At 40.8% G+C, this 13295-nt stretch overlaps 1 protein-coding gene across 24 annotated transcripts in view; it reads right to left on the bottom strand.

Annotated features, from left to right (window-relative positions):
• The window catches only part of ADGRL3 (adhesion G protein-coupled receptor L3), a 515386-nt gene that overhangs the window by 137571 nt on the left and 364520 nt on the right, over nucleotides 1-13295 (bottom strand). For 23 of the 24 annotated variants that reach the window (XR_009729502.1, XR_009729503.1, XM_061379988.1 and 20 more), the window contains one exon: nucleotides 9879-9959. The exons of the other annotated variant lie outside the window; for it this stretch is intronic. Coding sequence is in view for 21 of the 23 variants with exons in the window: in XM_061379988.1 (XP_061235972.1) it covers nucleotides 9879-9959 (81 nt within the window). In the remaining 2 variants the exon portion in view is untranslated. The remainder of the gene's footprint in view (nucleotides 1-9878; nucleotides 9960-13295) is intronic. 24 annotated transcript variants of the gene reach the window in all.

The following is a 13295-nucleotide window of genomic DNA, read 5'->3' as shown; positions in this document are numbered from 1 at the left end:
ATACTCTAATCAAAATGGTGCATTAACTTCACTCTCCCCCCTTTAACTTCTTCAATGTACAGAAGCCAGCTTGCATAGTTATGATCACAAAATATGAACATAACGTATCTCTTCCTTAGCAACAGCTATAGTGTCTTGGGAATGCAGCACATAATGCAGCTTGATCTAGAAGCACAATAAAATATAATATAGCTTGTTGTTGTACTTCAGTAGCACACAGGACTTCACTGTGAAGGGCCTTCATGATTTTAGAATCCTCATCTTCTTTTTACTCTCTACCACAGATTATTTAGAAGAAGATTTATGGACAAACATTCCCTTTTATTCCAGAAAATGAAACGTAATTGTTTACTCAGTAACAGCACTATTTTGTTGCATGTCTACTACTAAATTTCTGGGCATAACAGACAAGCACACACACACACACATCTGTGCAAAGCAGTGCTCATAATGAAATTAAGACAAAAAAGGGACTTGGAGACAATCTAAAGTCTCCAAGGCTGCCATGAGAGCATCCTTAATTTTGGTCATTCTTTAATGAAGAAAGCACAAGCAATTTTCTTCAAAAGACAGCTGCAATGAAAGAAGTGATATACTTGCTGCAAATTAACTCTTTATCTAGAGCCCTCTGTAACACCTCCTGTGTACCATATCTGCAAAAAGAATAGCGTCCTCAGCTGGGTAAAGGCAAAGTCTTCTTCTTGCCCCAAGACCAGCTAGTACTCTCCATCCTTCAAAGCTACCTGGCCAACAGCTCATGTCTGTTGCACCCTCATGCACTCTCACCTGCTAACCATTATAATTATATTTAAGCAACCTTAATATCTCCTCTCAAAGGCAATCAAGGTCTTTTAAATACTGCTTCTTGCAAGTTTTCAAGGAGAATGAACTTCTTCAAACCAATCTGAAGGCAATAAAAACATATTTGGAGCTAGAGGACAGCAATCCTTATCTTCGGAGCAAATATTCCAGTTATCAAGCCAAATTTACTTGGCTGAAAGACTTAAATCATGATGCCTTTCATGAGGGAGCCAAGATACAATCTTAGCAACAGGGCTCCATAATGTTTATCTATAAATCAGTGTTTGGTATGCATTTATTAAGGTTGGAATTTCCAAAAGCATCTTTCAAGAGTGAGGTACCTAGTTCATGGGCATAAATTTCCCTCTGAATGGATTATATCCCATCAGTAGAATTCCTCTGTAACAACATACAAAGGGAAGGACCAAAATTCAACAGTCCACCTTAAGGAAATTCAAGGGCCAAAGCAGTCCCTAAACGCAAACATTTTAGAAAGCACCATACCACTGACTGGTGGAAATCTCCCATTTCCAGCAATTTCTGATTCAATCCAAGATGATTCCAAGCACCAAGCCCAGCAAAAAAACCTGCCTGCCTACAGAAAATCCCACTGCACAGCTGAAGAGTCATCAAATGAACACAAAACTGTTCTACTCACTGCTGTTAACAGCAGTTTGTCTGAGCCTAACCTTATTTGCTTGTATGGGAAATGAGCTGCCTGCCTTTCTAGAGATGCATGGCTTGGGTCTGATGAACTTTAATGACAGCACACTAAGCTTACTAAGACTAGTATTCTAGTTCTATTCTACATTCTATTGGAAGGCAGTGAAACTACACCACTGAATAGCATAGGCCTCTATCAGTTGCTTTTCCCAACTTGTCTTAAACCACAACTTACATTTATTTCTTAATGTTGATCTGCACCATACAAGCAGTAAAAAATAACAAGTATGAAAAGAACTAAAGAATTACAACAATATTTTCCAGAAGAAGATGCTATAGATGTAACATGATATTCCCCCACTGCAAATACTTTAGCATACATGCCACTAAGAAAGCCAAGTCAAAAGTCTACTAAACTTAAATATTTTGTTGGACAAACATACCATTTATTCTCTAGCCTTAAAAAAAAATTGGTACTGGGATAAGAAACACTATAAATGGTATCAGCTGGATAATTTTTCATCCAGATTTATACCTATGGAAGAATAAAACAAATATTACCCCTGTAGTTACAATAGAATAAAATAGGTTTTCTCATTAAGTAACAGTATACCAATAATATACAAATAGTGCAATATCAGAGGTGGCTTCCTAGGTGTATTACTAATAAATCATCTTCCCAAATTTAGAACATCTACTTCTCTACTAGGTTTTAACCCCCAAAGAAGGCCATATATTAAAAAAAAAAAATCAAATAATAAAAATGTATAAAAGCCATTTTTTAAACAGACCCATGACAACCTTATCTTTTGAATTTGTCCTTATTCCATTTGTGAATCCCCACAGACTCTGCATAGAACAACTGGGATCCTATGTCCTGCTCTAACACACACGTTTCCAAATGACTCCTCTAGAAAAACACTGCTACCCTATCCTCCATACTTTCAGGTGATGATGACACACTTCATCACATATATCATGGAGCATTTCTATAAACTGGCACCATAGCACATAAGACAAGAGAAGATGCAACATGCAGCAAAGGATGTAAGCAGCATGGCTGCAGTGGCAGATAAAGATTTTCCAAGGGCTAAGCTCTTCAACTGTGGAAGGGGGCTCTCATAGGAAGTGTTACCTCACATTGTAAGCCTTTTTAATGTCTCTAACAGGTAAAATTAAGACCGGTAATGCCTCTCAATCAAAACACTGCAGACCAATCCTGTTCACTTTTAAACCAGAATGTATCTTAGGAAATCAGTTGACCTGAAATTTGATCTCTCGTATGATTTATTTGCCATCTTCTCCCATTACACAAATATAAATAAACAGGCATTTTTCTGCAGCCCTGAAATGATCCAGAATTAACACCAGATGACAAAATGGACCATGTACCAGGAGGGGAAAAAGTTACAGTAAAAGCTTCTTCCCATTAATGGGGCCATTCATTCATATGGCCACTATTCCACAGGGGAGCTGTACATAAATTATGTATTTGACATCTAGTTACAGACGATTATATCTGACATAATGAAGTTATAATGGAAGGAGTTTGCACATTGTTTGGTTATTAAGTACCCATTTCTTGTCCCTGCACCAGGTGCAATGGTGATAGGCCATACAAATCATCCAGAAGAAATGCCAAAATGGGCTCCCTTACTGATAAAGCACCACACAAGTTTATTAATTTAACAGCTTGTCTTATGTCTCCCCCATCTGCTCATTTAGAACAGTTATTTGCCCTATAAATATTTCAGAAAAAGAAGTGTAGCCAAAAATTAGTCTGGCAGAAAAGAGGGGAAAAAAAAAGAGTTTGAGAAGGGTCTCATGCTGTATTCAGCAATGTGCTCTTTTTTTCCACATCGAATTGGTTCAGCAGCTTTTTTTCAAGCTGGTAATAGGACATTCAGTTTAGATTAGTGATGCTTGAGGGTGCTCCCACCATAGCTGACTGCTTTCCAGCTGTTGTCACTGTCAGGTGGGTGAAAACTTCCACCACTGATGGCAAGTGGCACAAGCCAGTGTAGTGGAAAATGAAACCCACTGTCAAAAGAATCTCCTAGGTGGATGTCTATGTCCATTTTGAGCTTATCAGGTTGTATGACTGCTTCAGACAGACTACAAAGAATAACATTTCAAAGTATCTTTAAATCAGTTCATGATGGTCTCCCACAGCAAAACTCCTTTACAAGGCACCAGCTAGCTGTTAAAATAAGCCAGCTAAAAAGTGGTTTGGTTTGGTTTTAGATGATTAGGAATAATAGGAAAGGTGTTAAACAATGCTCAGACTGTGTTGTGTCATGCCCTTTTCCCCAAATCCTTAAATATTTCCAAGTTTAAATACTTTGAACAGTTCCCACCAGCATACAGGATTAGAACTCTTTCTTGAAAGACTGTTAGCTCCAGCTTTCTGCTAGAGCAAGCACTGTTATCTTATAAATAAACAGCAGTGCCCCAAGGTGCCCCTCTGCAACAAAAACACACATTCCAAAGAAATAAGAACAACAGTTCAACACCATAGTAAAAAAGAAAACAGCAAATGGGGCCTATAGGGGTGCTGGGGATGGACTCTTCATTAGGGACTGTAGTGATAGAACAAGGGGTAACGGGTTAAAACTGAAACAGGGGAAGTTTAGACTGGATATAAGGAGGAAATTCTTTCCTGTTAGGGTGGTGAGGCACTGGAATGGGTTGCCCAGGGAGGTTGTGAATGCTCCATCCCTGGCAATGTGCAAGGCCAGGTTGGACGAGGCCTTGGGTGATATGGTTTAGAGCGAGGTGTCCCTGCCCATGGCAGGGGGGTTGGAACTTGATGATCTTAAGGTCCTTTCCAACCCTAACTGTTCTATGATTCTAAATGGCATGCAATTAACCCTTTCTGCCTATGGGTAGCTACAGGATGCAAAATGGTATCTTGCTGATGATAACCAGCAAACAGGACTGCAGGCTGGCTGAAAGATTTCTAGGAGCTCTGGCTACTTCAGTTATGATACTAGTTATCACCACCCATGATACCTAATGCAAAATTAATAAATACAGAGTGTGGGCAATGTTCAAAGCTGCTGCATCAAATGCTTATATCAGAGTTCACCCCTCCACCGTCTTTACAACCCAAACAAGCTCCATAGATGGCAATATATTCCTGCATCCACATCTACCACACTGTTCAAAACTCACCCTGTCACTACACTGAGCTGTTGGAAGACTCATCTCAGGCCTGGAAACTAAGGGCTCGAGATGAATCTGCCCATCATAACAGAAAGTAGAGTTCAAATGAAAAAAAAAACAGCAGAGTGACCCAACAAAAAAATCTGCACAGAACTATTCAAAACAAGACAGCTGAAAATTCACAGTGCGCATGAAACTTGTAGTCATTGGTCAACCTTTCTATTGACTGTGCATGTATGTTGAATAGTTATCTTTCACCCAACCGGTGCAACATCATTTACCTGTCTGCCTCATATACTGTGCTTGCCGTGTGGGATGAGAAAATAGTGTGTGTGTGTATTGCTGGCTTGCTGCAATGAGCACTCATATCTCATGGCAGAGGGAGTGAAATCCTCTGGTGGGCTCAGAGCAGTTGTGAAGGGGAGTCCCTGAGAACAGTCGTACTTGGAGAAAAGGCTGAGCAAAAGCAAAGAAGAAAACCCTGTACACAACGAAGGAAGAGATAAACACTATGTAGTATAGAGAAAAACGGATTAAGGTTTCCTGAGCATGGGGGACCCCAACCAGCCTCCAGTGCATGGTCTTCTCTTGGTTCAAAGGCACTGAATTGGACACTCCTCTAGACTCTCTTGTCTGAAGGATGTCTGGAAAATAATATTCCCATAAGAAGCTGGAAATATATAGATGTAACTAACATTAAAAGGAAGAAGGAGGATGAATAAAAACAGGACCTCAGAGAGAAGCAAAAGGACACTGTAAAGGACTCTTGAGCTTTCCCAGGGGTACTAAAGCAAAAAATGAAAAAGCTTGGATAGAGGAGGTTCCTAGTCAGCATCAGTCCAGAGCAGGAGCTCCTCAACAGCACCTCTCTTGTTGCACTGGGCCAAGGGAGGGAGAGATAAGACAGCTGGAGTCTTAGGGCCTGGCAAACATGGGATGCATGTCCCTGTGTGTCAGCTTGAATTAAGGCAAGGAGTGCCACTGGGCCTCATTGCCCAGTGCTTTCCTTTCTCTGGATCTGGGAAGGAAGACTGGGGCTGTGTAATGAGCCCAGCTGTCAGATCCTCCCACATCATCATCTGCAAAGCCATCAACCCTCTCTGGGACCTCTGGGAAGGAGAAAAAATAAAAAGACCCAGAATATGTGCATCCAAACCCCTGCTCTATTTCTGGTAATAAGATTTCACAGTCTTTCTAACATTCAGGAACAGTTCTCCTTCAGATGTTGCAAATGCAAGGACAGAGAAAAATTGCAGAATGGATCTAGCTTTTGACTGAAGAAAGCACAAAGGGACATACCACTGAGCTGGAGAAGAAGGGGGGAAAATCCATAAAGACCTCTGTCCATCTCCCTGACATGCTGCCCAAGGGGTAGGGAGAGATTCTGTGTCTATGGAAGCTGAAGCTCACAACTGTGATTAACAGGAGAAAAAACTCCACAGTGCCTTAACTGTAGCCAAAATAACCCCATTTACAGAAATCTGCACATAAGAGTGAGAACCTTCCATCCCTCCTTTATTATTTATTTCTAGAACTGAGGAACAATGCATGGCTTTGCTTGCCAATTCACGTGCTGGAAATGTACTGACTTCAAGCATATCAATCTCCAAGACAACTATTCCTTGAGCTTCAACTTTGAAGGAAACCTTTGCAAATAGCTAGCTCAACATGAGAGGAGAGCTTCTCAGACTGTCTAGCTTTAAACACTAGGTCTATATTTCATGTTCAATATGATTCCACATATATGCTGAAATCTGATTCTATAAAGCTTTATAAATAGTTTGTGTGTGGATTCAATGAATTTAATTCACTTATTTGCTGTGGTTTAGTACCTGGCAGAATTTGAGTCCAAATGCTAAATTTAATTTATTGCTATGCATGATAATTCCATAAAATCCCTTTCTAAGCAAGAGTATCAGCATTTCCCTCTTCTATAAAACTCCTTGCTATTGTCAGTAACCACTGATCCATTTTTAAACACAGGTTTAATCTTCAGTCTATGAGATCACCACTTGAGGTCTCAGCTACCCCTGCAATTATTTTGCATGCAGATGGTGTAAACAGTTGCATAAAAATCATGTAATCACATCCAGATTGTTAGAGGAGGTGTAGAAATAATGGTTAACAGTGCTTCATATATGGAACTAATTTTAAAACACCCTCAAATTAAAAAGGGACTGGGGAATAGGAAGAGTCTTGATAAAAAATGCTGATTCAGGGCCTCATTTCTATCAAGTGATTTACAGTGTCATTACTGCATTACTGTACAGAGCAGTGGTTCAGAGTAATTACTCTGTAATGCACGATGACACTAATGTACTAGCGAACTACTGAGGTTTATACTCTCTTCACTACCAGCATCAGGGCTCTGAAAAGCAGGTAAAAATGCCCTGCATGCATAAACAATGTGTGTAAATGTCACCAGTGATAAAACTTTTAAAAAGGAGAAGGAAGAGGCAGTTACAAGTAAATCTGCCAGCTGAGCATTGCAACTGCGCAGACCCACAGGAGCACTAAAGCTGTATCGTTTTTTGATAATCCAGGAGAGAAAGATGCTTTCATATCCTTACCCCTTTTATATTCCAGGTTTTCAAGTGGTTTAGAAGGTGAATGGAGGTCGTGGACTGCCAGGAGATTGTACGTGACCAACCTGGTTCACGACAAGACTAGATTTAGAGAGAGGACTGTGAATCCTACCCTGGCTCTATTTCCATTTACTACAATTAAAATTATATGGTGGCTTCTTTTTTTTGCCACTCCAACTGCAACATTGACCTGCATCTGGTGCTCATCTCTGTGTAAGGGGTGATGCAGAAGGGAAATGAAGAGCATCAAAGCAACAGCCAAAAGCATTAGTGATGCATGATGACTGTCATAATGCTGCTCTTTTTTTAGAGTTCCAGCTGTTGGAAATGTGAAGAATCAACGAGAGCTTCAGGACAGAGATGGTTTTCCCTCCTTTGCTTAAAACAGCTCTGGTGGTTTTGGAATGAAGCTTTGAACATGACCTGAGTATGTCGTAAGGTGTCAGAAAATTCAGACAAACCCTTCATCACCCTCACAGACTTAGGAAAGAAAAAGAAAACACCCATAACTATTACAACATTCCAATGGATTTTGGGCACTGAGGTTGGAAATGAGGCAGCAGATGCAGAAGTATTGCTACATGTGCCAGCTCTCAGGGCTAGAGGAAACGCTTGCTCTTTCCACAGAAGACAGTAACAATTAATACATTTTTAACACCCCCTAGTCACCACCTGATAGATTGATGCCTTCAGAGCTGACAGCCTCCCTGGCCTTCTCCTATTAAATTACACAAGAGGATTTGAGTCCTTTTACCGGCACGTAGCAGCAGTAATATCAGTCCTTTCACTCTGAGCAGCCCTTTCTTTAAGAATCCTCCTGGGGAGGTGAAGACCCTTGTGTAAGCAATTAATGTGGCAGTTTACATTGGATAAATTCCATTTTACCTTCTCTGCACATGCTGCAACTGTTCTGCCTGACCCACTTTGCCCTACTTCTGGTGTCAGCACCATTCATCTTACAGAGGTAGCTATGCACTCATGCAATGGCTCTTTTATCTTGGAGACAGCAAAGCACAGCTTTCTTGGCTGCTGCTGTTCCACCATCCTTGAGTCTTCCATTGGCTGGCTCCAGATCCCACAGAAAAGATTTATCTATTCTAAATAAGCTCTGAAATATCACATCCAACATCAAAGACAGACTTGAGCAAGAAGGTCCTGGAAGTCATAACTGTCTATGCCTTAATGGAGTGTTCTGCTAAAAAAGCAAGGTAGTAAACTCTATTACAGAACTGGAAGTTATCAAGTGGTCTAGAAGAAGCTGAATGGAGGTTGTGGACTGCCAGGAGATTGTTTGTGACCAGCCTGACTCACAACAAGACCAGATCTGGAGAGAGGACTGCTAATCCAGCATTCTCACACTGAATCTCCACCACCCAACACCTGGTTCCACCTTGCAGAGATGCAAGGGGAATCTCAAAGGAGTAACAGTGCTGAGGCTGCTTCTGTACAAGTCAATTCCTTAGTTTTTGTTACTGCATCAGCTAAGAAAACACATTCACACTTACAAAGGGAAAAAGCCCAGTAAATGTTTACTCAATCAAGGTACAGATCTAGAGCATCTACATGGATACTGGTGGAAAAGCTCACTCAGAACTAAGGGAGTTTTTCATACCAAAAACATTAACTGTATGCTTTCAATTAGCCCACAAAGCCCTTGGGCTATTTGAAGGAGCAGGGTTTACAGTTGCAGCTGCAATTCACCAACACAAAGGTTTTTGTCTCCCAGAATGTATAAAAGAGGGATAAAGAAGTGAGATTTGGAAAACAGCTTTCTTCATGTTACATAATGACAGTGCCTATCCTGATTAATCTTGCATTAACATGCTGCATTTTTTGATCATGAACACTTAGAGAAGCATGTGCACACAAAAACATACTTGCAGCCTTATAGTGTTAGGACACAATGACAATAATCACTGCAAACATGCCCTGATTTCAGCTGGGACAGAGTTAGTTTACTTCCTAGTAGCTGGTGCAGTGCTGGTTTTTGGCTTTAGTCTGAGAACAATGCTGATAATACACTGATGTTTTAGCTATTGCTCCGTAGCACCCTGATGAAGCACCTTTCAGTTTCCCACACTCTGCCAGTGAGGAGGGGCGCAAGAACCCAGAACAGAGAAGACACAGGACACCTGACCCAAACCAGCCAAAGGAGTATGCCGTACCACAGCACATCATGTATATAAACTGGGTGGAGTTACCTGGAAGGGACTGATTGCTGCTTGGGGAATCTGAGTATCAGTTAGTGGGCGGTGAGCAACTGTACTGTGCATCACTGGTATTTGTTGTTGTTTTTTGTTTGTTTGCTTGGTTGGTTTGGTTTGGGATTTTTAGTTCTCCTGCCACCAGTCCCCTGTGCCTGTGCACTGTCCATGGTCATTCAGAAGAGAGGGCAGGTCCAAAGGTATACCTGTCCCTCCAGAAGTAATGGGAACAGCAAAATATCTTGTGAACAAGCTGATACGTTTAAAGCTATGTAATGGGGCACATGAGACATAGTCATCTCTCATACAGTCCTCTTGCAGGAATTAATTTGCTCCTGAGAGTGTCCCTAGATGGAGGGTGGTAACTTTACCATGGAGGCTCTATGAAAAAGTGAGGTACACTCATGCTTATGGCAGGTTTTTGCAATGCATGTGCATGGAGACTGTGTCACTGACTCACCCTTGGATGGCGGCCTCTCCAGATCCGAATCGAGGTGGATCGGTGGGGCAATGTAGGAGACCTGCCCATGGTGAGCCTGCCCTGTGGACAAATAAGTGTTTTAGTTCCACTGTTTCCTACCAAGACCTATCAGGGCTATAATGAAACATAAAGGATTTCAATGGCACTGGACTCAAAACAGATTTGCAAGTATTTTGTTTGGTTGTGTACTTTTCACAATCAACTTTCATTCTGGAAACCCCTGATGAAAGGTTGAAAACACTCCCATTTCTTTTGTTATTTCCATAAAGACATGGGTACTATGCTGACCTTTAGTTTTACCTCCTTTACAACTACCACATATATTTTGCACGATGTTCTCTCAAAAGGCCATATGCTACAGAAGGCAACCAATTTCACACAAGGACATTCAATCTGTTAATCTCACTCTAAGAGGGAAGCAAGCATTTCTGTGTCACAGCAATTTTTGAAGGAAGCATGGTATGAAGCACAAATGCATCTGTTTTTCCCACCTGCAGAAGACACAGATATCTGTTTGCAGAGCTTGGCATTGCTTTCACCTGGGTGGAAGCTTTTTGGTTCCCAAAACCACCATGCAGTTACCCAGTTGCTAAAGACTTAATTCTTCTCTAGTAATTTAGAGTAACTATATTAAGAAACTTTTAAATATAAACTTATAAATAAACTTTTTCTTTATAATAAAAATGTTGTTATAATTCATGTATTTACTGTAACAATTTAAAGGGCTGTTAATCTCTTTTTCTAAACACAGAAAGTTAATGACACATAGATTACGATAACAGTTAGAGTAACCTTCCCGTTTCAAGTAATATTCGTGCTGCAATAAAAGCAGTTGATTCCTCTTATGAGACACATTCCAAATAATTAATACGGCTCCCTGTTGACACTTGCTGTTGTTGCTCCAAGCAATTTCGAAGCTAGCGTCAAGGCAGCAGAGCAGCGGTACAGTCTTCAGGCTCCTTTGTAAATGACACCCAGGAACACCACGAGTGCAGTATGCTGGTGCACATAATACATTGAAAACATCTCTTCAGGGGGATGAAATATTAATGGAAAAGGGGAAAAAAAAAGTATGTCTAGGCAGGATATATTTACTGCTTTACTCTGAGGCTGACTCAGATAATTTACATTATTAGCCATTACAACAACTGGACGCTATTCAAATTTAAAATCTACCAACACATCATAAATTCTGTATTTGCTTTTAAGTGCTTTAACATGGGAAATCTGCTTCAGGAGAACCCATAGCTAATAATGAGTTACAGTGCATTCTCCTTCTCTTTTACATGTTAAAAATCCATTTGATGTCATTAGTGAGCACAGGTCATCATTTAATAGCTGCCCAGTTCTGCAGTAGAAACAGACAGATGGTCTGCTCTCACTTCAAGCTGCTCAATGTGCAGGATCAGTGCCTTATAACCATAAGACAGGCTGTATCAAAAATACCACTGAACTGCAAAATAGCTGAGGTTTGCATGGAACTTTGGTAATCACCCAGTCCAGCCCAAGGGCAATAAGAGCCTATGGCACGTGTCCAGGCTGATTTTTAGTATCACCATGCATAGAGACTCTACAACCTCTCTTGGCAGCCTGTACTGGTGCTTGGCCACTCTCACAGGAAACAAACAAACAAACAAATAAACAACATTTTCTTACATTTAAGTGCAATTTCCTGTATTTCAAATTGTGCCTCTTGTATTGTCAGTGGCTGCCTCTCAGAAGAGGCTGGCTCCATCTTCTTTATTTCCCCCCACATCAGGTACTTACATACATCAGTAAGATCCGCTGGACCACATCTGGTCCTGGCTGTACAGTCCCAGCTCTCTCAGCCTCTCCCCACATAAAAGTGCATCAATTCCTTATTCGTCACTGTGGTCTTTTGCTAGATTCATTTCAGTAAGCCCCTATCTCTCTTGTACTGGGTAGCCCAGCACTGGACCCAGCACTCAGATATGTCTCACCAGTGCTGAGCAGAGGGGCACGACTACCTCATTCGACCTGCTGGCAATGCTTTGTTTAATACAGCTCAAACAGCCTTTTTTGCTCTATGGGCCTATTGCTAGCAAATGGGTTTGGTTTGGTATTTTTAGGTCCTTTTGTTTATTTGTTTTTTATCACCTTGTCTTCATGGGACCAAGTCATCCCAAATACAAACAAGAATTGGGTTAGGCTGGAGTAAAGAATATACATGCACAGTATATAAAAGACTACAAAACATCTATGAGTTTCTCTAGACATTTAGTAATAATTATGAAATTTTATGAATGTTTTATTAAAGCTTTTACTTAATATGGAGAAAGCAGGAGCATCAAATGCTCTCTTCTGATAAATGAAGCAAGTGGCAGTAAGTTTTTATCCACTTGCTGCTGATGTAAAGCACATTACTTCAAAGAAAATATTAAACTTTACTTTGGTTAGACTCTACACTTCTCACAATGCTAATCAATCAGATTTTGGGTTTAGTATTTTGTCTATAATAGAACAAACCAAACAACTGTTGTGTTTGACTTTCTGGGCATGAATGCCAGCTTAGTTGCTCTTCAGACTCATCACAGTCTTACTGTACAAGAAACAAAGTCTCTCATGGCCCCAGTTACACATTCAGGATTAAGATACCTTGTAAACCTTGTTAATCAACAGAATCACATCATTTCTTTGGTTTTATTATTACTGGCAACGCTGACATCTGACAGGGTTGAAGGAAGAGAAGCAAGGGGGGTGCTGTGCTTGAAGCAAGACCTAACAATGGGACTGATACACAAGCACACAAAGAAAATTCTGAGTCAGGATGCCAAACTTTAAGATCAGAACACTGGTCCTTCTGGTTTTAATGGCATTACAAGTTTTGCCACTGACTCCATTAAAACCCAAAAATTTTACCAAAGGGACCTATGCTAGATTTTGAGGCTGATAATCACTGGTGCAACTCAAGTTGGTCACAGAAGAAGTTTTGCCAAGTAATGCCAACTCCCAGTCTCTTTTGCAGTTTCGCCATTTTGCTTACTGCAAGCCCCAGGTGTAGGAATGAGTGACTCCAATGTCCCCCTCTCCAGTTCCAGCAACTGTAGAAAAACACTTGAAAAGAGGAATGTGAAAGCTTTAAAGAAAAAAAGATGGTAGAAACACTCAACATCTCCCTTTCCAAACTGTCCTGTCCTTCAGCTGCTTTTTCTGCATGCTGGGTCAATGGTGCAGCACTGAGAGGTGGGGCATGGCTTCCCTTGCCTGAGTGACCATCTCTCCAGCTGTCAGGCTTTCATTTCTACCCGCACATCTATATATTCATTAGCCTATTTGATTGACTGCTCTTCAACCTGAAGACCTGCCCACACACTAAGCAATGCTGGCCAGGTATAATTGTGTATAGAAGAGGAAATGGCTGGTGTCAGGTCCTTT

The sequence above is a fragment of the Neopsephotus bourkii genome, unplaced genomic scaffold, assembly GCF_033783945.1.
Source record: "Neopsephotus bourkii isolate Nb327-2 ecotype Australia unplaced genomic scaffold, CSIRO-AGI_Nbou_v1 NB_1781, whole genome shotgun sequence".
Taxonomy (NCBI): Eukaryota; Metazoa; Chordata; class Aves; order Psittaciformes; family Psittacidae; genus Neopsephotus; species Neopsephotus bourkii.
This window is presented reverse-complemented; position numbering and strand designations above follow the sequence as displayed.